Below are 23,154 nucleotides of genomic sequence, written 5' to 3'. Positions count from 1 at the left end.
GATGCAGCGTTATGATTAGTGGATAGCATGACACGCCCCGGAAGCTTCTCACAGCGAGTCCTTGCTGTTACCTAGTAACAGGATAGCGCGGCTCTCGACTGCCCTCTACAGCACCACGCTGTAGTTGTACACGTAATGTGTTGGCCTGCGGAGTCCCTGCTGCCTGTATGTGTTACTAAACTACATCTCCCAGCAGGCCTTGGGGTAACACCCGGAAGAGAAACATCCGGCCATGGGTGCTGCTGTAGGAGACGTGAAGGTTTGTGGTAAATCATATTATAAGGGTATGCGTGCACAGAGCACTGACGTGTTCCGGCAGGACACACCACCTGTAATAGTGCAGCGCCTCCCTTCTCTCTGTAGGTGTACTGCAGTAGTACTGCCCTGGTGGACAACATGTATGGAGGGAGACAGGCTGCATACTGTAAGGGCTGAGAGGAGAGGACTGATCAGCGAGAGTAAAGGGGGTTTCCAGGCAAACTCCACAGAAGACCTAACCTCAGCATAGGACATCAGTAGTTCATTACCAGGGGTGGGGGTGCTGCTGCGCTGCTATCACATGGGTGTCGGAGGCAGAAGTGCAATAGCGGCTTCAGCTCCTATTGATTCCAATGGCAGTGAGGCCAGCCAGAGGGCTTCCTCTCCTGTCCCGTATTGCATACATCCAGCCAGCTGTACTGACCAGACCATCAGCTCACCCCCGGGATCCCAAGTGGTGCGCCCCTGGCATTTAACTACTGATGACGTATTCTGAGGATGACCCCTTCATGTACTGCCTGCCACTAACACTGGGCAACTAGTGGCTGAAAAATCATTGAAACACGCCATGTCCAGTAATAGTTCTCCCAGCAGGGTGCTAGGCGAGAGATCACTCATTAGTTGCTTTGTTTGATCTCACTGAACGAAGTGACTAATGAACGGCTTCCTGCACAGTGTGAACAGGGAGGCACTCGTCTATGACCGGCTGCCTGTTCACTGTGAATGGAGGCCGCTGGCCAGTAGAGATCAGCGGCGCTCCACCGCCATTCACTGAACCACTATCCCTGTGTGAAAGCAGAGGAGCAGTTAGCGTTGGACGACTGTCAGGCACCTGTGCGTCCAGCCGTCGTCCTGTGTTAGTCCGCCCCAAGATCAGAGGGAAATCTTCAGTTTTAGCAGTACAAGTATACTGGGAATAACCTGGGTATATAATATTCTGGCTCTGTATTTCACCTTGTTACTTGTATGTACAGTTCTTAAAGGCATGTTGATATATCACATGTCCCGAGTATTTGTGTGGGTCTTGCAGGGGTAGAGGGGTAGGGTCTCAGATAGTGGCCACCATGCAACAGAGATGCGGCTGCAAGCCCTGTGCCAGTGTGGCTTGCAGATGAGTTGTGCTAACCATGTAGCCACATGTTTGGCCTGAGGCTGCGTCCTCAACTTGGCTCTTTTGCTGCACTTTTGAATCGCAGTAGGGAAAAAAAAGCATTTTATGTGGCCGACCGGCCATGCCTCAAACCTAGCAGGAATTCTACTCGCCCCACCTGCAGCTCTGGTTCTTACTATACTATTACAATCAGCCCCTTGAGAGCCTTTATAGGCCAAGGGTGGTCACTATTAGTGCCTCAGGTGACAAGAGCGTTCCTCTAATCACACCACAACTCTAATCATTTGCATATCTGCCAGAGATGGAACTGCATGCTGAGTTTGCAGCAAAACGACAACTCCCTCCAGATGCGTGATTTCTTTTTTGGCAGAGTGGATATATTTTGATATGGATTTACAGCAGATTTTTTGCCTTCAATTAAACAATGGCGTATGCTGTGGATCCACGTCAAAACCCACATTCACTGTGGAAAATCTTCATTAATTCTGCTTTGTGCCTGAACGTACCTTTAAACTGTGTGGCCATTAACAATTCAGTTAACACTTAAAATTGGTTTTCGTACAACCTCTTTATCACCTATCTAAGCCTGATTGGTGGAGGTCTCACCACTGAGTCCCCAACCAATCCTGAAAGCAGGGTTCCCATGTCCCGTTCTTCTCCCCATTGTATCCCCCAGTGAATGAAGCAGGTGTTGCACATGTATGGGGCTGTTCTATTCATTTCAATGGGTCTGACGGAAATGGCCGAGTAAAAGACCGCTCAGATATTTCTGTCTGTCTCATTGAAAGTGAATGGAGCAGCATTGTGCATGCTCAACTACCGTTCCATTAAATTTCCTCTTCACTGCAAAAAGGGGTGCAGTAAGTTAGAGAAGGGATAAGGGACTCCCCATTCTCAGGATCATTCAGGGTCTCAGCAGTGAGTTCCCCACTTAGCAGACTTCTATCACCAATCCTCACTCCTACATACATATTGTGTACTAATATATAAAGAGTGTTTTTATCCATGTATTTGTTTGTCTGATGAAGACTCCAATCTGGGGTCAAACGTATAGTTATATTTTTTCTTAAAGTCCTTCATAGTGGACTTTACTGGACACCTATGAGCAGCGCCTTTGTGTTTGCTGAGTCTACTCATCCATCATATACATGGTATGAGACTGAGATTTATAGTCGTCAGATTTTGTTTGATTATTCTCATTCTAATAATTATTTTTGTGTAATCTTTAAACAGAAGAATAGTCTGCAGACAAAGGTAAAGAGAATGAACAGCGTAGGAGTAAAGTACCGGGAACGGGAAGTCACGTGCTCACAACTGTAAGTAGAAGTACTACGAGCGGCTGGAAATGGATAAAGCTACGACTGATATTGTACAAGAGCCAGAAGCAAATGTTGACACTAGGCAGCGAACTATTGAGAATGGTAAGAAAACGTACACTGTGCCCAAACTATGTCACTGTATGGACTGTGGGAAAAGCTTCACACGGAAGTCCTCCCTTATTGTACACCAGAGAATACACACCGGGGAGAAGCTCTTCATGTGCACAGAGTGTGGGAAGAGGTTTGGTCTCAAGTCTTCTATGGTCCGACACATGAGGACTCACACTCCAAAGACGCTAAAAATCTGCCCGGACTGTGGCAAATGTTTCAATCGCTGTTCTAGTCTTTTCCAGCACCAGAAAGTTCATAGAAAGGACAGACCTTATAGATGTCCATACTGTGAGAAAAGCTTTACTCGGGCATCGCAATTAGTAGTTCATCAAAGAATTCATAAACGAAGGCCACTGCTTCAAAGGGCAGAATGTGAGGAAAGCATGAAAAACCTGGACAAACGCACCTCTCAGAATATTGTATGCTCGGAGTGTGGGGAACATTTTAGAGGTCCTACATCTCTAATGAGACATCAGAGAATGCACAAAGGTAAGGAAAGATAATACATTACTTCAGATTGCATCCTAAACAGCCTTTGACACACCAGCATGATCTCACTAGTAATTATTAGAAAATTATAGTACCAGTGTTTCTAGTGGTGAAATGTGCCGCACAGCTCTGATACATGCACGTCACACACACAGCTCTGCTACATACAACAGGGATCAGAAGCAGCATAGCACTGGAGATGAAGGACCTGTGATAACTTCATCATCATGCTCTTCCCCCTGATCACATGATGGTGACACTCATCCTGAGGGAATGACTTACATGCTTCGCCCCTGATCACATGACGGGAACGTTATCAAAGGTCTTTCATTGTCAGTGAGGGAATTACATGCTCCACCCCCTATCACATGATGGTGATGCCATCAAAGGTCCTGCATCCTTGTGCAGATTACGGGCGGACTACAAACCCCCTGCGGCCTCAGTTAATATGGAATACTAATGAACACCTAACCGGACAGCAACTGTGTGCTTACAGGACCTGTGATGATGTCACCGTCATGTGATATGGGGTGGAGCATGTAACTCTCTCACTGGGGATAAAGAAACTTTGATGATGTCACGGTCATGTGATCGGGGCGGAGCATGTAAGTCACTCACAAATCCACTTACACACAGACAGGTTGTCGTTGTTAGTTTGATTATGCCATTGTATCTAAGTGTCGCCTAATCTGCTTATAGAGCAAAAATTATTAAAGCGACCCTTCAATTTTAATCCAAAGCTTGTCCTGGGACTGGAGGAGGCAGTTATACTACCTCTTGTTGGACTTTAGTACTGACACCCACTGGTCTTCTGGTTCTGGGTCCCATTTTTAGCCATCCAGGATAGCTGACACAATCTTCCGACTACCCAATCTTCACAGTAGTGTTAGACTACAAGTCCACTATACCAGCTCTCTGATTGGCCAGCACTGCTCACGTGACCAGTGCTGGCTAGTCGGAGAGCCATGCATTAGATAACTAGAAAATTGCAAGTGCGATCTTGGACAGCTGAAAACAGGATCCTGAACCAATGGATTGGAGGTACGGCAGAGAAAAACAATAGCGGGAGATTTATTTCCCGGGATTGGAGCGAATATATATGTCCCAAAACCAGAGGGTCGCTTTAAAGAACTCCTCTAATGCTGAAATTCAGAGGTCGGTGCTTTGTGTACTCTCCTAGAAGAAAGTCCACTTCAAAACCAGCTTTGAGTTATGTATGGTTTGTAAAGTTCTACGGAAGTTGTCTAGATTGTGTGACTTTTTTGCCTTATATGTTGTCTTTTAGATATTTTTACTTATTTCCTCCTCTCTCTTTTTGCAGCAGAATCTACTACAACTGCCCCCAATAGCGTCAATGATGCCCACAACACCCTGTTAAACAAGGATTGTAATGTGCCACAAGCTTTGCAACCCACAAACCGTTTAGACCAAATGAGAGATGGGACATTTTATGCTGGGAAAAAAACTTGTGAAGTAGAGAAACGTGTTCTGTGTATGGACTGCGGAAAAAGCTTCACACGGAAATCATCCCTAATTGTGCATCAGAGAATACACACCGGGGAGAAGCTGTTCATGTGCTCAGAGTGCGGCAAGAGGTTTGGACTGAAGTCTTCTATGGTCCGACACATGAGGACTCACACTCCAAAAATACTTGCCAAACACCAAAAGCTCCACAGGAGGGAGAAACCCTATAAATGCCCTCAGTGTCAGAAGAGCTTCTCCCGGCCTTCACAACTTATAGTTCATGAGAAAAACCACAAAATAGAAACATTTTACCCAAAATCAGAACCTGAAGACTCCAACCTTCTAGGTAAAGAGAATGACCGTTATGAAGATAAAAATGCTGAAAAATCCCATATGTGTCTTGAATGTGGAAAGTGCTTCACACGGCAAACTGCACTTAAAAGTCACCAGCGTATACATAAAGGTTAAGTATTTGATCATAATCTAGTAAATGAAATGTTTATTTTATATATATATATCCTATGAGTGAATTTAAGCGACTCTTAGCCAGAGTTAATCCATTTTCTTGCCCCTTAAAGGGGTTGTCCCGCGGCAGCAAGTGGGGTTATACACTTCTGTATGGCCATATTAATGCACTTTGTAATGTACATCGTGCATTAAATATGAGCCATACAGAAGTTATTCACTTACCTGTTCCGTTGCTGGCGTCCTCGTCTCCATGGTGCCGTCTAATTTTCAGCGTCTAATCTCCCGATTAGACGCGCTTGCGCAGTCCGGTCTTCTCTGTGTTGAATGGGGCGCTCGTGCTGGAGAGCTGCTCCTCGTGGCTCCGCCCCGTCACGTGTGCCGATTCCAGCCAATCAGGAGGCTGGAATCGGCAATGGAACGCACAGAAGACCTGCGGTCCACCGAGGGTGAAGATCCCGGCGGCCATCTTCACAAGGTAAGTAAGAAGTCACCGGAGCGCGGGGATTCGGGTAAGTACTACCCGTTTTGTTTTTTTTATCCCTGCATCGGGTTTGTCTCGCGCCGAACGGGGGGGCTATTGAAAAAAAAAAATCCCGTTTCGGCGCGGGACAACCCCTTTAACCCTTTGCAATCCAATTTTGGATTCAGGGTTTCCTAGGGTTTTTTTCTCTTTCTGCCATTATACAATGTCGCCACCTCCGGACGTCTTCCGACATTGGAAGCTGTACAGCCTTCAGTCAAAATGTCTTTAGACGTCAGACAGTGGATTGGAAAGGATTAAAGTTCCTCTTTTCTGGTTTCTTATACAGCAGAGAAATCTGTCATTCTCTCTTATCCAAGCAAAACTGAACAGCCATCTCGTTGGCCATGTGAACGTACGCACAAGAATGACTCTTTCTGCCTGATAGTACAGGATCACACAGAGGAACTTTTTCTTAGGAAGATACCAGGCAGTGGCCCAGGAATAGATACAACTCTAAGCAGCACATCTGTACTGCCTTAAAGGGGTTGGACCAGAATATCAAGTTATCCCCTATCCACAGGATTGGTGGATCTCACTGCTGAAACCTCTGCTGATCTGGAGAATGGTATGCCCATGCCCTGCTCTCCTGTCACTGTGGAGGTCACTTCTTCCCCTGCAGTGATGTCACTGAATGCAAATATGGGCCGTCACTCTAAATGAAGAGCAGGCCAATCAAGCACAGTCAGCGCTCCATGCATTTCAATGGTAATGAAGGAATTACCTGAGGAGCGGGTTTCTGCTCGGGTATTCGGCAGCCCTATTGAAAGTTAATGGTGCACTCCATTCAGTGTCTTCCTCACTGATGGGGGTGCAGTAACCTAACAGTGGGGAGCATGAGGGACATGGCACCCCCATTCTAGAGAACGGCAGGGGTCTCAGCCCCATGATCAGCAAGTTATCTCCTATACGGTGGATAACCTTGTATATTAAATCAATTTTTTGTGTTAAACTTATTTTCTTGTCTGTGTCAGTGGGGAACACTGCAAGACCAGGTATATCTGTTGCCATTAGTTTACTGTCCATAAGAGGCAGACCTCCTGCTCTGCGGATCTTCTGTCCTTTCTTATTTTATTTCTTCCTCTTTGTATGTGCATTAGATAAGTATGCTGCTCCTTCCCTGGGGTCTTCTGTTCTCCCTGGATCTTCCTTGGGCAATATTCTGTGTGGTCTCAACCTCCCTTACTGGCTTTTCTGGGTGTCCTGGGTTTGTCTGCATTCGCCCTCCTCCAAATTTCTTGTAGCCTTGGTGACCGTTGTACCTTTCTGTTTTGCCTTGTCTCAAGGGCTTCTTGGCCCCCCTGATCTCCTAGGCCAGCTATTTCTCTTTAGCCAATCAGGGCTTTCATGCCACGGCCTGTGGGCATGACCTGGCCGACAGCCTGGTCCACGTCCGGGCTTTCTGTGACTTGCCAGCTGTGGCAGGGAAGGTGTCTTTTTTTTTCACCAATTCCGTGATCTTGCGCTTTCATCTGTTCATCCGATCCTCATAATAATCGTTCCATGTAAAGTGCCCCTTAGACAATAGCTGAATATCCTTTTTTTAGGTCTAGTACCTTAGAGAATCGTTCCTCAGCCTCCTCCCTTTTTCTCTCTTTTTTTTTTTTTTCGTCTTGCCGAAATGTAGAGTCTCTCCTCTCAGGGGATACTGATCCCCTATTCCTAAAGGCTGTTAGATGGCAACAAAAAACTTTTGAAGGCTGCAATTTTCGAGAGGTAGTGTTACTAAATGTTGACTGCTTTTGCTCACGCCAAACTTTCCTTTTTTCACCATGATATACTGTACTCAACAAACAGTTAAAGGGGTTGTCTCGCGAAAGCAAGTGGGTCTATACACTTCTGTATGGCCATATTAATGCACTTTGTAATATACATCGTGCATTAAATATGAGCCATACAGAAGTTATTCACTTACCTGCTCCGTTGCTAGCGTCCTCGTCTCCATGGTTCCGTCTAACTTCGGTGTCTTCTTGCTTTTTTAGACGCGCTTACGCAGATGGATCTTCTCCCTTCGGCTGGTCTTGGAAGCATCGGCGTTTTGGCTCCGACGCCCTTCTACGCGTCATCGCGTAGCTCCGCCCCATCACGTGCCGATTCCAGCCAATCAGGAGGCTGGAACCGGGACACGTCATGGGGGCGGAGCTACGCGATGACGCGTACAAGGGGGCGGAGCCAAAACGCCGATGCTTCCAAGACCAGCCGAAGGGAGAAGATCCATCTGCGTAAGCGCGTCTAAAAAAGCAAGAAGACACCGAAGTTAGACGGAACCATGGCAACGGGGACGCTAGCAACGGAGCAGGTAAGTGAATAACTTCTGTATGGCTCATATTTAATGCACGATGTATATTACAAAGTGCATTAATATGGCCATACAGAAATGTATAACCCCACTTGATTTCGCGAGACAACCCCTTTAATGGAGCTTTACATTTTTCAAAAATATGGCATATCTCTCACATGTATTATGTACTTATGTATATATACTTATGTGATCTTGGCTAGCATTTACTAAACTCTATGTTTTTTTTTCTGCCCCATTAGGTAATAGTTGTTTAGTTAATACGCAGAATAGTATTTTTCACCCGGACACTGAATCTGGAACAAACTGTAGCACGTCTGAAGCAGTATATAAAGATGGCACCGAAGCACCCAAGAAAGTACAACCTGATGTCACACAGCAAGTAAATCCAAAGAAGAGTTATATTGTTATTAAGTTTGGAGATAATACAGACTGGAAAAGCAGCCAAGAGGCAAAAAACGTCTTGTGTATGGACTGTGGAAAATGCTTCACGCGGAAGTCCTCCCTTATTGTACATCAGAGAATACACACCGGGGAGAAGCTGTTCATGTGCGCAGATTGTGGTAAGAGGTTTAGCCTGAAGTCTTCGCTGGTCAGACACACCAGGACTCACTCCCCAAAGATCCTCAATATCTGCACAGAATGTGGCAAGTGCTTCAGTCGCTACTCCAGCTTCTTCCAGCACCAGAAGGTCCACAGGAGGCAGAAACCCTATAAATGTCCTCTGTGTGAGAGGAGCTTCTCTCAAGCTTCACAACTCTTCTTTCATCAGAGGACACATCAGGTAGAGCAGTCCTATCCCAAGTCAGAGCCCCGAGAAGATACTGATGGCCAACACAAAGTCAACTACTATGTAATAGACAACCGTGTAGAAGAGCCTCATGGAGGAGTGGAATGTGGGAACCGCTTCACGGAACGACATCTAATGATCAGACACCAGATAGCACATGTAGGTGAGTGCGGATGTAGCGTGGTGGACAAAATAGCCTTCATTTATTGGGTAGTGTCAAAGGGGTTATTCAACGGAGTTTAATGCTTGTAATTAAAAACATAATAATTTCTTTCAGTCGGTTTCTTGGCGTCGTTGCTGTAGTTTAGGCATGACGCAGCACCGTGCCACTTAATAGTATCTCTCCCTCAAGCTGCAAATAATCAGACCTCCTCAACCCCTGCTTATGCAGCATGTCCATCCCGCTGACAGCTCCATGCGGTTTCTTGCCATTGCGCCTGCTTAGTATCTCCTCTGACAAGCAGAGAACACGCTACAACCTCAGAGCTGCCTGCTGACCAGAATAGTGATCCCTCCGCCAATGAGACGAGATGCTGATGAAACAGCCCGTGGGTGCCCACATTTACAAAAGTGGAGGCAGTAGTTAGCGCTTTACTAAGTTTTTAGTATTTTTAATTTCTTGTGATTGAATCATTTTGTTAATGCCTTCAAATACAGAAGATTTTCAGAATTTGAAAAGCGAGACTTTGGATTATAGGGAAGCCTCCTTCCAGTAGGTGGCACTCTGGAGGTAATTTTCCATCTGCTGTTGGCACAGTTTTTTCTCAGGGAGCCTCTCCCTATGCCAACTTGGCGCTCTCTACAGAAGCTTTATTTTCCCGGATCTCACTTTAACTAACAACAGTATTCTTCATAGGAAAGCTCCTTTAACCCCTTAAGGACATGGCCCATTTTGGCCATAAGGACGCAACGATTTTTGGGGGAATTTTCATCATCACTTTTCAAAAGCCACAACTTTTTAATTTTTCTGTCAACACGGCCATATAAGGGCTTAATTTTTGCGTTGCGAACTGTAATTTTTATTGGTATCATTTTTGGGTACATAGACTATATTGTAAAACTTAGTAATTCTTTTTTTTTTTTGAGAGCAGGGAGAGCAAGCACATCGATTCTGCTACTGTTTCTTTAGTTGTTTTTTTACAGCATTAATCATGCAGCATAAATTACATGATACATTTTTTTCTGTGGGTCACTTCGTTTATGAAGATACCAAAATTCTTCTTATTTTTTTTAGGTTATTCCACTTTTATACAATAAAAACCCTTCTCTTTAGAAGTTATTGTTTTTCTACATCGCTTCATTAAAATTCCTATAATTTTTTAAAAAATTTTCCACGGACGCAGCTCTGTTAGAACTTGTTTTTTTGTGTAGAGCTGTAGTTTTTATTGATACCATTTTTGAATATATACAGCTTTTTTGATCACTCTTTCTTTTTTTTGGGAGACAAAATAAAGAAAATAAGCATTTTGCCTCTGTTTTTCAAGCTTTTTTCTTTTTTGTTTACATTTTTTGCTGTGCAGAATAAAAGTGTGTTCCATTTATTATACTGGTAGTTACAGATACAATGATACCAAATATGTGAGATTTTCCTTTTTTTTAATATACAAATAGGGAAAAGAGTGGAAAACTGGTTGTTATTTGTATTTTTTTATTTTCTTAACATGATTTCTTTTTACACGTTTTTTATATATTTTTTACACTATTTATATCGCTGTAGGGGACTTGAACCATAGCAGCTAGTGTTCGCAGGGGATTTGAGGAGCTGGCTTTTGAAACTTCTGGAAACCTTTTTTATAAATGAAGCTGGCCCAGCGATCAGCTGTTCTGTAAATACAGGGACATGGTAAAAGGTGATGCTAGTTGTCGGTGTGGTCATGTCCATCAAGTGTATGCGTAGTCATCTGTATTTTATGGAAGCAAAGAATTAATGGAGAATTTTGTGCTTACTTTTCAGATAACAGTGAATCTTCCAGTTTTGCAGATCCGAAGCACAATGCAGATTCTAATATTCCACATTTACAAGCAGAAAGCCATTGCAAATCTCTAGCAGAAGTCGATATGAAAAACGTCAAGTCACAAGACCAATGTAATGTGGTGTCCACAGACACGGAATCTGAGAAAACGGTGAAACGCGATTGTGCACTAGATAACTCCATTTGTAAGCCGAGATTGTCCAGCAGCAGACGGTCCTACCACTGTATCCAGTGCGGGAAAAACTTTACTCGCAAGTCCTCTCTTATCGTCCATCAGAGTATTCACACTGGGGAGAAACTCTTTACATGTACAGAATGTGGGAAAAGGTTTGGCTTTAAGTCCTCTCTGGTCCGACATCTGAGGACCCACACTGGGAAGATGTTCAATATCTGCTCGGAATGTGGCATATATTTTAGTCGATACTGTGATCTGCTACTACACTTAGAGAATCATGTGGGTAAGTGACCATTATGTGGTACAGCAGGTTAGAAAAGGGTATTTCTTTTAGGGCTCACTCACACGGGCGTATTACGCGGTGCTAAAAGTCCATTGACTTCTATTGGGCTACTCACACCCGTGTATTACATGCGTGAAAAAAATGCAGCCTGTCCTATTTTGTTGCATAATAGGCACCAATATAGGCAATGGCGATATAGCATATGCAGCAAATATGAATACATGCGCATTTGCTGTGTACTGTGTATTTTAGGCCTGGCTCAGATGGCCGTAATTTGCTGTGCACTGCCCGCGAGTTTCACATATGCAGCAAGTATGCAATGAGCATTGCGTGCTTGCTGCAGGCAGCCAATCTCATGAATTATCATGGTGTATATGCCCACATAGTGCGACAAGATAGAACATGCTGCGATTTGTCTTGCACGCGTATTTCTCGCAATATGTGTGAGAAGCACAATGTAAGTTTATGGCCGCTTGCTACAGCGTATTATGCACGGGTAATACGCAATTACAATACTGTTGTGTGAGAGAGCCCTTACGCGTGACAAATACGTGCGACACATACAGCCACGCAAGTGAGCCCCTAGCGTGGAGAGTATAAATGGTGGGGAATTGAATTAGGGAGGAAGGGTGACATGAAGGAATTGGCTTGTGATGGTGTACTCCTTCCACACACAGACGTGGAACAGCAGTAAGACCTGTCCACAGTCACAGATTGATGGGAGCCCGGACTGCTGCGGGGTGCCTGAACAGGCTGAGAATTGTAGTGAATATGCAGAGCAGACATAATCAGCCAAATTAGTGGGTGTCGGTGTCACAACATACGTAGGATAAAGGAATTAATATGTCATAACCAGACGTACAGGATAATAATAGGTACCTAGAGTGCTAAACAGTGAGATCACTGGCAAAGGCAGAAAGATTAAAGACACTTTTAAATCTCTATCCCAATAATGTAATGGACACCCGCTGAGATCTAGCGGCACAAAGTCAGTAAAAGGTTAAAGGATGTACCAACTATCACGCCTAGAAAATATACATTGATCTACCTATCGCTGAAAACAGCCAGACCTAAAACATAACTTTAATCAATTAATTATATCAAAAAGTAACTGCTCAGTCAAGCCACCCAAAAGGGGAATATACGAAAGCTGAGAGGGGTGTAAACGGGAGGGAGAAAGGCACAAATGAAAAGAATAAATAGGGGATTGACTTATAATGAGTATAGGGATAGGGGAAGCAATAAACACCCCTTGATTATATCCCTATATTCCCTGATAAATGACGGAGCACCTGTCCTTACATCAGGGGTACCTAACCCTGTTACACCTTTAAAAGTCCCTAGTAATTACAGTCCCTTTTCCGACAACCTATGCCTTTTTTAATAGCCTGTGTGTGTCTTATCAGTTTTGTAATGTACTTTAATTAAAGGGGTTGTACCACAATTACAAGTTATCCCCTATCCACAGATCTCAAGAACGTGGATCCTGTGTCCCAGTCCACCTCACTACAAGGTTACTGCACCCCCCCACAGTGAGGAGGAGGCTGAATAAATTACTCCTTGAGCAAGTGCACCAGCTCTTTGCTCACTTTCAGTGGGACTGCTGAGATACATGAGCATCAGCTGCTCGGGTACTTCTGTCAGCCCCATTGAAATGAATGAAGCACCGATCGCACATGTGTGGCCAGCACTCCATTCACAGTGATGACCCCGCAGTGACAGGAAAGCCGGACATAGGAGTCCCATTCTTCAGATTGATGGGGTCTCAGCTGAGACCCCCACTGATCAGTAAGTTATTCACAATCGTATGGAGGGGGAATAACTTAAAATTCTAAAAGAACCCTTTTATAATTGTTTTTTTTTTGTTTTATTTTACTGATGTAAATCAAGGTTGAAGTGCAATCAACTGTCTGTTAGTCATTCAGCTTCCAGCAAGTAGGTTCTTAGGAAGTTTCTTAGCATCTCCCCAACAGCTATCTTGACAGGCTCATTTTCCCTTCAGTCACACAGCTCTCAGATCTGCAGTCAGTGTGTACACAATCTCTGCCTTTCATGATGTTATGCAGGGTGGTCCACCTGAATAAATTAAAAACTGTGGTTGGGAACGCCATTCTGTGTGTGGCATGTTCCTAAGGGGAAGAGGACAAATCTGTGAGATACAGTTTTCAACACGGCAGCAAATTTGGAAGTCGCCATCTTGGACCAAAGTCCATATTTTTGAAATGGAAGGGGTGCATGTTACATATGCATCTGATAGACCTTTTAATGAAGAATCCAAATTGGTGTTTAAATACCTCTATTCCTGACAACGTTATTATTAATTTTTTCATGGTTATAGACACAGATATGGCTGTGAAGTTAACACACGAGGAGAGTACAGAAATTGTGTAGCACCTGGGTCATTGCAGTAGATTTCAACAGTTGGCACAGACCACCCATCTACCATAGCACAGTTGGCAAATTGCTTGTCGAATTTCGCCAAAAAGCTTTTGTGTTGGACTTACCAAAAAGTGGACACAACAAAACTGTTATAGATGAAGCAGTAACAATGGCTGTTCTGCAAGAGCCCACATGGTGTCTGTCACAGGAGAGCAGGGTGAGTCGATCAGGTGGATACTGGCTACGCCCAAATGGCACCTGTACAAAATTCAGTTGCTGCTGCATCTTAATGAGGATGATCCTGATCACTTAGTTCTATTTGTGGAATGGGTGTCACAGCAATTGCAATGAGACCCACATTTCACAGAGACCGTATTGTTCATTCATGGAGAAAACTTCTGTATGAATGAATTAAAAAAACCAAAACACCTTCGCTGCTGGTCTGTCACAATCACATAGATCCCTCTAAAATGACCGGAACACAGAATGTTATGGTGCAGTGTCTGCGGTACGAAGATAGTTGGCCCATTTTTGATCGACTTTACCCTTACTGCCTCCAAGTATCTGCAATTGTTACGTGATGAGGTGTTCCCATCACTGTGCAACGAAGATGGCACATTCCCTGTGTTCTATCAGTAGGATGGTGCCCCCCCATCCCCCACCACCACCACAATATGGACATGATGTCCAGGTGCTTTTGGATCAGCAGTTTCCGAGGAAGTGGAGTGGGTGTCTTGGCTCAGTGAAGTGGCCCCAGCATTCGCCGATTCTCACTCCCTAGGACTTCTACCTGTGGGATGATATCAAGTCCAGGGTTTACGCAGTGAAAAGCCAGACGCCTGTACTGAGATGTTGCTCTCCGTGAGAAGAGGATAGCCTTGGCGATAAAAAAAAACGAGGAGCACATTAAGCATACCCTGTAGTGGATTGTTGTCATGTTCCATGTGACGGAAAAATTGTTAATAGCTCTGGCAGAAATAAAAGTACATGGTATTTAAGCACAGATTTGGATTTCTCATCACATTCTCTCATATATATAATCACATGCACCCCTTCCTATTTCAAAATATTGACTCCGTTCCACAATGGCAGCTTTTAACATGGGCACCAACCCTTCTCAGATTTGACCCCTTCTCCTTATCAACATGCCCCACACAGAATGGTCTTTGGACCATGCTGTATTTCCCTAAGCTGCATGATGTCGGCATCCTATGTCTCTCCAGTTTGTTGTGGGCCAAGCAGCAGAATTCTTATTGGGTTGGTCTTTATTAGCTGCTTTACTAGGTCCTGTGTGTTTGTATGGTCACAGCATATATAAAAACCATTTCCCCTTTTAATAGTTCAACAGCGGACACGTCTTTCAAGCAAAACAGGACTGATAATATGATATACATAACTTTACATAATAAATATTAATTCCAACATCCTAAATCCAATGCAGACTCACTGCGACCGTGCACTGATAGGAAGGGCATGTCATTTTCCCATGACTGCCATTTTTTTGTCTTTTTTAAGCCTTGTTACTATATGTTAACTTGTAAATAATACCATACGGAGACAATCGTTCCTATTTGGCTTAAGATATGTGTTCTGAGGGCGTTTGCAGGTAATTGAGAATTTGGAAGAGTTGGTGTAAGAGGGCTTGAAAGAGTAGATGATGGTAAATGAGTAAATTGGCTAATCTACTAGTTTTGGAGTCAGCTAATTTAAAAAGGCTAGATGGAACAGTGAGGTCTCCATCCATCAGCCACAGAAGGGTTGTTGGAGGGAGAACCCAGAGTCCTGTCCTACAGACTTGCCTGTAGTACATCTTTATGTCCCTATGTGTCTGTGAAGGTGATGTCTTACTGTGGCAATAAACTTTAGATACCTCTTGGCTAAATGTTCATTTGGTTGAAAATAGTTCATCCCATAGACATGTATGCTCGGCCATGCATGTATGTCTTTCTATGGGGAAAGGAAAATAAGCAACTGTTAGACCCCCCCATTACGCAAGACACCCCCATACACAATTTTCTGATTTCACGAAAATTGACGAGTCCAGATGTCTTGCATCTACTATATATGGCCACTTAAAGGTGTTATGCAGGCCATACACTGGGGTCGGAGCAGAAGCACTGCTGCTACCCCTTCTTAGTGGGTGGCGCTTGTAATTGCAGGCACAGCTTTCATTCAAATCAATGAGACTCCAGCCTCAAGCACAGCCTCCATTCATTTCAAAGATAGCTGTGCTTGCAATCTCGAGTGCCGGACGCTACATGGGTTGGAACGATTCTTCTGCTCTGACCCTCATGTATCCCGGTGGTCGCTGCCTGGATAACCACCCTAAGGGCTCATGTCCACGGGGAAAATAAGAATTAAAATCCGCAGCGGATTTTAACTCTTCTCCCGCGCGCGGATCCGCACCCCATAGGGATGCATTGACCACCCGCGGGTAGATAAATACCAGCGGATCGTCAATAAAAGTGATTTAAAAAAAATGGAGCATGAAAAAATCTGGACCATGCTCCATTTTCATGCGGGTCTCCCGCGGGGACGGCTCCCGCGGGCTTCTATTGAAGCCTATGGAAGCCGTCCGGATCCGCGGGACACAAAAATCATATTTTACTTACACGCTCCGGTTCTTCTCTTCGGCGCCGCGCCATCTTCTCTCCGACGCGGCCGGATCATTTTGCTTCGGCCCGGCGCATGCGCGGGGCACGTCACCGACGTCATCATGCACATCCGCCGAGCCGAAGAATGAAGATCCGGCCGCGACGAGAGAAGATGACGCCGCCGCGAAGAGAAGAAACGGAGCGGATGGGAGGTGAGTTTATTCTCATTTATTTGTATTTTCAGCGCTCATGTCCGCGGGGCAGGAGGGACCCGCTGCAGATTCTACATGTAGAATCCGTAGCGGGCCCGATTTTCCCCGTGGACATGAGGCCTAACAATAAGGGAGTCTTCTGCAGCCGCACAAGACATACACACAGTTCTCCACCTTCCAGATTATATCACAGGTGTTGTCTTCTTAATTAACAAGCTATCTTTATCTTCATAATTTTTAGGTGAATTGCAGTTTACTCACAATGAATTGTCAAAGATGAAGATGAGAGATGAATCTCTGAATGCACAAAAAGGTGTTGTGACAGAGCCTTTAATAAATGAAGAAGAGTCAGGCCGATCTCGTGATACCGGATATGTACTGCCGATTGCATCATCCAGAAATGATTGTTCTGATCCACATCATGAAGATAAAATACAGCAAGAGACGCTGAATATAAAAGAAGAGACTTCTGAAAATCTCTCTGCAGGTGAGTAACTGTTAATACTAGAGATGAGCGAGCATACTCGCTAAGGACAATTACTCGAGCGAGCATTGTCCTTAGCGAGTATCTCCCCGCTTGGGAGAAAAGGTTCGGCTGCCGGTGCGGGTGACAGGTGAGTTGTGGCAGTGAGCGGGGGGGGAGAGAGGGAGAGAGAGATCTCCCCTCCGTTCCTCCCCGCAGCTCCCTCCCGCCGCCGGCAGCCGAATCTTTGCTCCCGAGCGGGCAGGTACTCGCTAAGGGCAATGCTCGCTCATCTCTAGTTAAAACCTGTACGGTGTTGAGAGACTGAACACGGACTTACACTTTAGAGGGATTATTCAGGCAGAAAAATAAAATCTTGGAAATTGGCTCAGAGTTCTGAAGAAACATAAAAGAAGACCTGCTCAACGCACCTGATTCCCTCTGCTGCTCCTGTTCCATCGGTGCTTCTCTTCACTGCCGGCTGCAGTAGCGATGACGCCCGACATGGGGACGTGTGACAGCTGAATCTAGTAACTGCCCAGAGTGAGCTGAAGATTGGCTACAGTGGTCATGTTTCCTGGTGCCGGTAATGTTATTGCTGGCTCTCTGCAGTCGGAAGTACATAGCAGTGTAGGACCAGGCATCGGTGGAACAGGAGGGATTGGGTGATGGGGAATATGTTGTCTTTTATGTTTATGCAGAATTCTGAGCTGATGTCAAACATTATACTTCTGCCCAGATAACCCATTGCAGAGCAAGTCCGGCCTCATCTGAAACCTGAATGTTCTTCAGTTTCTTAAAAAACATACTTCTTGTTTAACTGCAGTGCTTTGCCATAAAGGACAATGGTCTCAATTTTTGGCACAATAGAAATGGCATTTGGTAAAGTTCACTATTAAAATAGAATCAATATTGTAATCGTACATTAATGCTAAGGCTGTATATTTTTATATATGTTATAAATGCCCAAATAAGTAATTTGCTTTCAGGATTTAGCACTAGATTGTATAGTGATTTACAATCATATGAACTGTTTTTTGTTTTGTAGATGGTGAGCCCACTAGCAGCCAGAAGAATGAACATGCATGCACAGATCCTTCTACTGTTTATGGGAGAAATAAGACTAACATTTCAGAATCTTTCATTGAAGAATGTTCTGGAAAAAGGCTTACAACAAAAAACTATTCAGAGCAACCCATGTTAGATGTGATGAAAACTCACATTTTAGGAAGAGGCGTTTTGGGTGGATCTGATCATATACTAAGGAGATCTCAGTCCAGAGAAAAGTGCTTTTTGTGCTCAGAGTGTGGGAAAAACTTCACTCGGAAGTCGTCTCTTATTGTACACCAGAGAATACATACCGGAGAGAAGCTCTTCATGTGCACAGAGTGCGGCAAGAGGTTTGGACTGAAGTCTTCACTGGTCCGACACACAAGGACTCACAGAACAGAGTGTTTTAAGTGCATGGCATGCAGGAAAAACTTCAGGGACTATTCTAAGTTCTTAGAACATCAGACCAGTCACCCGGGGGGCTTGCCCTATACAGAACCTGAACTATCAGTGAATTAGATGTCACGTATACAAAGACACTATTAATGGAATGCACAAAAATACTTTTATTCAGCATATTGTTGATTTGTGAAGACTGCTAATAATTGTATGAGACATGGACTAAGGCCTCATGTCCACGGGGAAAATCGGGCCCGCTACGGATTCTACATGTAGAATCTGCAGCGGGTCCCTCCTGCCCCGCGGACATGAGCGCCGAAAAGGAGAATAAATGAGAATAAACTTACCTCCGATCCGCTCCGTTTCTTCTCTTCGCGGCGGCGTCATCTTCTCTCGTCGCGGCCGGATCTTCATTCTTCGGCTCGGCGGATGTGCACGATGACGTCGGTGACGTGCCCCGCGCATGCGCCGGGCCGAAGCAAAATGATCCGGCCGCGGCTGAGAGAGGATGGCGCGGCGCCGAAGAGAAGAAACGGAGCGGGTAAGTAAAATATGATTTTTGTGTCCCGCGGATCCGGACGGCTTCCATAGGCTTCAATAGAAGCCCGCGGGAGCCGTCCCCGCGGGAGACCCGCATGAAAATGGAGCATGGTCCAGATTTTTTCATGCTCCATTTTTTTTTAAATCACTTTTATTGACGATCCGCGGGTATTTATCTACCCGCGGGTGGTCAATGCATCCCTATGGGGTGCGGATCCGCGCGCGGGAGAAGAGTTAAAATCCGCTGCGGATTTTAATTCTTCTTTTCCCCGTGGACATGAGCCCTAATTGCTTGAGGTCGTCGTGTGTGTGTGTGTGTGTGTGTGTCTATTGTTGCAAAATGGAACAAATATGAAAGCTGTATAATATGCAGATGCAAGTGTATTTTCCTGCACTGGATACTGCGATATAATTAAATATATTCTTCACTGTTCCTTTTTTTTAACGATCTCTGAATAATATTTAGCCTCTTGGAGTTGCAGACAGTTTTTTTTAAGTTTTTTTTAGATTTTTTATCATTTTCAATTTTTATTCAGTAACAGATTATACATTCCTTTAGCTGCAGCACATAAATAGGAATATTCTCCGTACCCATTCTATCAACGGAACAGTTCCAAAGAAAACAGACAAGGAAAGAAAAAACAGTGCAGAAATACAAGATGGGATATACATTTCCGACCTGATATGTTGCATTAGAACATTCTTCCCAACGTCTGTTCACCTGGTGGGAAATTCAATGCCTACATCATCTGAGCCTTCCACATAAACGCATACACAAGAGAGAAGAACATTTAGGGAAAACTACATACAGTGGGAAAACAGAAAATAAAACTGGTATATCATGTTAGAGGCTCATGAACCACATAACGCCTTATATTCAGAATTCTGGAATTCAGTTGCAGACAGTTTTGGCCTTGTGGATGCAGCCTGATTTTTCAGTTCTAATGTGCCAACTTTATGTGGTAATAACATTGGAATACTTTGTGTTTCTGTGACTCATTGTACTTTATTAGCGTTACATTTTGTTTATTTGTGATGAATTTCAAAATGTAAAGAATATTTGGAAAATTTGCATTTTCTCGTTCTAAGAGAAAATAACCATGTCATCCAATAGTTAATAACATTTACCATATGTCTACTTTATGGCGGCATCATTTTGTAAATGTTCTTTTATTTTTTCAGGATGTTAGATAATTTATAGGTTTAGAAACAATTTTGCAAATTTCCAAAACCTATTTTCCCTCCGACATCATGACAGCATACACCTGGAGCTTGCTCACATGCTGACCTGATGGGAAAGGAAGAGGCAGAACATAAAAGGCACCTCCCCTCCACCAACACCAGTGCTTTTCCAGTCCCTTCAGGACAGCAGCGGCAGAGCTCCAGCGATGCTGTCCTCTGCCGGGAGTTCCAGGGCTTACCGGTGAGCGGCGGCATCTCTCTTCTGGCAGCCCCCGTTGCCCCAGTGGGAAGTACCTCATCTTGGTGCTAACCAGGGACTGCGTGGGCCTGGGTCCAAGGACGGGCTTTCCGGCACCACCGCGGGCGTCATGCTGGCAGCGGCCGTCATCTCTGGCTGGCAGCCCCGATTGCCCCAGTGGCAAGTACCTCATCTGGGTGATAAACGGGGACTGCGTGGGCCTGGGTCCAAGGACGGACTTTCTGGCACCACCGCGGCCGTCAACCAGGCGGCGGCCACCATCTCTGGGTCCTGGCTGTAGCGGCGCTCCGCAAGAGGGCGTGGCCTCGATAGTACACAAAAGCGTGGCCTGGTGCGACTTGGCGCCAAATTCAAAATTTAAAGCTCCCTGCACCAGGAGAAGTCAGCTGGTGCTTTTTCCACGCTGGGAATCGATCCTAAAGACAGGAATGGATTCCACAAGCGCAGGATGTCGGCCAGAGAGGACCCAGAGAATCTCCAAATTGTAAGTGGTCCTGTGGGCCATCCTACAGACACCTGGACTACACTTCTCTTACTAACAGAGCTTTCCCTTGTCATTTTACGACAGGGATACTCAAAAACCATGGGAGGCTAAGAGGAGAAGTAAAAAGTGTCCAGTATGCTTAGCAAAACTTGACGACTCCTATACTAAAACATTATGCGCTTCCTGCTCAGAGAAAAATCTGCAGGAAGAAAAATCTTCCCTCATGTCTGAAATCCGGCGGGAAGAAACAGTCCTCCCTTTCGAACCTCCAAGAAGGTCTGCTCCGGCAGTGTTAGAGTCGGACTCTGACATGGCGGAAGAACTTGTTCTTGAAGATCTTGGGGAAGTGTGTCGCAAAGGGGAAAAGAGAAAAAAAAAATCATCTTTTTTTTCTTTTTTTGAAAAACGCTAACAGGGAAACCTCGCACTGTGCAGTCACGTCATGTTTGTGGGTCTGCTTCCACAACGTAAATCTACATTCCCTGTAAACACCACACTTAAACAATTGAGAGAGGAATTGTGTGGATCAAGCTCCGTTAATTTCTAAAAAAACTTTTTTTAGGAGCGTCTTTTATTGGCTATCCTTGAGGAGATAAAGCTAATATTGTGGTCACTTCGGTGGCTCGCTCTATGGCAGTTTGACTGGATCAGCTCCTACGGAGATGGTCTGCTTCGGAGCCCGCAAGGCAGTCCTATCCAACACTGCCAGGAGGGCATTTTGGGTAAAGTAGTGGTCAGGAGACATAACCTCCAAAAATAGGTTGTGTACCCTACCCTTTCGGGGCTGTTAGTCATCAGACCCCGCAAAAGCCCCTTCAATCTACGTCCCTCGTCTACAATGTACGTGGGGAAAGGAAAGACCGGAGGAAGGGCCAAGGCTCTTACTGTTGTCCCTCAACCTGCATCTTCATGCCCGGCGGGCAGAAGATTAGTTCATTTGTGCACTAGTTGGAAAAACATAACTACTGACGGGGCCTACCACACGCTGGGAAACTATCCTAAGTACGGGAATTGATCCCATAAGTGCAGACCTGGGGGGACTGCGTGGGCCTGGGTCCAAGTACGGGCTTCCGGTTCCACCGCGACCGTCATCCAGGCACCAACCCTAGAGCAGGCTCTACTTAAGGGTGAACAGATCATACTGGATCTCAGTGCAGTTATCCCCATCCCTAAGAGGGAATGGGGGGAAAGGGTTTTACTCCCCTCTCTTTCTGGTTTCCAAACCAGATGGCTCCCACCGATGGAGACTATCAGAACCGCAACCCCCCTGATTGGTAGGGATAACATTATGGCTACGATTGACGTCAAGGATGAGTATCATCACATCCCCAATTATGTCAACTCACAAAGGTTCCTAAATTTGCGTTGAGAATGGCGCCTTCCCTTTGGAATCTCCTCTGCTCCACGGATCTTTTTCAAAGTGGTGATTGAAATGGTAGCCTTTCTGCGCAATCGCGGAATTATTATCGTCCCCCATCTCGAAGGGGGCATAGCTCAGTGGATGGTTCCCTGCTGGTGGCAGATTTTCTCACTATTCTGATGTCTCACTAGGGCGCTTCAGCTGTTTAAAGGTCTAAGCTGGATCATTAATGATCTGGAATCCAACATGGAACCGGAAACCCGGGAAAAAATTCCTGGGAGTCATTTTGGATTCTCGCCTCCAATGTTCGTCCCTTCCTCCTCTAAGGAAACAGCTCATTCTAGAGAATGTTCTGCTCTATATAAGTTTCAATAAGAGAGGCGATGCGGATCCTGGGGCTAATGACCCCATGCATTGGAGTGGTTCCCTGGGGCCAGTTCCACAGCTGTGAACCCCAGACACTTATCCTCCAGAATTGGGACAAGTCAGTCCTCACTTGACAGGACAATCCCTATTCCCACAAGGGCTAGATCCTCACTCCGCTGGTGGTTGTCCTCAGAAACCTTTCAAGGGTATCCGAATGGAATTTGGACCCCGCGATAATAACAGATGCCAGCACCAAAGGGTGAGGGGTCCACTTTGAAGGTGGCCATATACAGGGTACATAGGACCATCATGAGAGATCCAGGTTATCTAATTTTAGAAAACTTAATGAGGCTTGGGAAACCCTATGTAGCCTGCAAACCGTTTAGGGATGAAGCATGTGAGGATCTTTTCCGATATCATGATGGCAGTGCCACTCACTCGCCACCAGGGTATCACCAGGAATCCTCTACTTCAGCGGGCGGAACTCTTAATCAGGTCACTGTCAGCATTCCACATAAAAGGAGCTGAGAATTCAGCCGCAGACTTTCTAAGCAGAAAGAAAGTGGACACAGGAGAGTGGGGACTCCATCCCGAAGTGTTGAGCCT

At 45.1% G+C, this 23,154-nt stretch overlaps 1 protein-coding gene across 2 annotated transcripts; it reads left to right on the top strand.

The window, feature by feature from the left end:
- Positions 1-103: 103 nt before the first annotated feature.
- LOC136612120 (zinc finger protein 271-like) lies at positions 104-18,999 on the top strand. Of its 2 annotated transcripts, none has more exons than XM_066592239.1 (7): positions 104-259; positions 2,603-3,288; positions 4,613-5,215; positions 8,282-8,992; positions 10,784-11,260; positions 16,687-16,932; positions 17,957-18,999. In XM_066592239.1, exons 2-7 carry the CDS (start codon positions 2,715-2,717, stop codon positions 18,475-18,477), a joined length of 3,132 nt encoding a protein of 1,043 aa, XP_066448336.1. In that variant the 5' UTR covers positions 104-259; positions 2,603-2,714; the 3' UTR covers positions 18,478-18,999. The 2 variants fall into 2 exon arrangements, with proteins under 2 accessions (XP_066448336.1, XP_066448335.1); XM_066592238.1 differs by having other exon boundaries at positions 4,610-5,215.
- The last annotated feature ends 4,155 nt before the right edge of the window (positions 19,000-23,154 follow it).

The sequence above is a fragment of the Eleutherodactylus coqui genome, chromosome 2 (genome assembly GCF_035609145.1).
Source record: "Eleutherodactylus coqui strain aEleCoq1 chromosome 2, aEleCoq1.hap1, whole genome shotgun sequence".
Classification (NCBI taxonomy): domain Eukaryota; kingdom Metazoa; phylum Chordata; class Amphibia; order Anura; family Eleutherodactylidae; genus Eleutherodactylus; species Eleutherodactylus coqui.
The sequence above is the reverse complement of the archived record's forward strand: the minus strand, read 5'-3'. Positions and strand labels throughout refer to the sequence as shown.

Coding starts and splice junctions, on each gene's coding strand:
- LOC136612120 (XM_066592238.1), top strand. CDS start 2,715: ATGGATAAAGCTACGACTGATATTGTACAAGAGCCAGAAGCAAATGTT. Junction 8,993..10,783: donor ACACCAGATAGCACATGTAG/GTGAGTGCGGAT, acceptor CTTACTTTTCAG/ATAACAGTGAATCTTCCAGT. Junction 16,933..17,956: donor TTCTGAAAATCTCTCTGCAG/GTGAGTAACTGT, acceptor TTTGTTTTGTAG/ATGGTGAGCCCACTAGCAGC.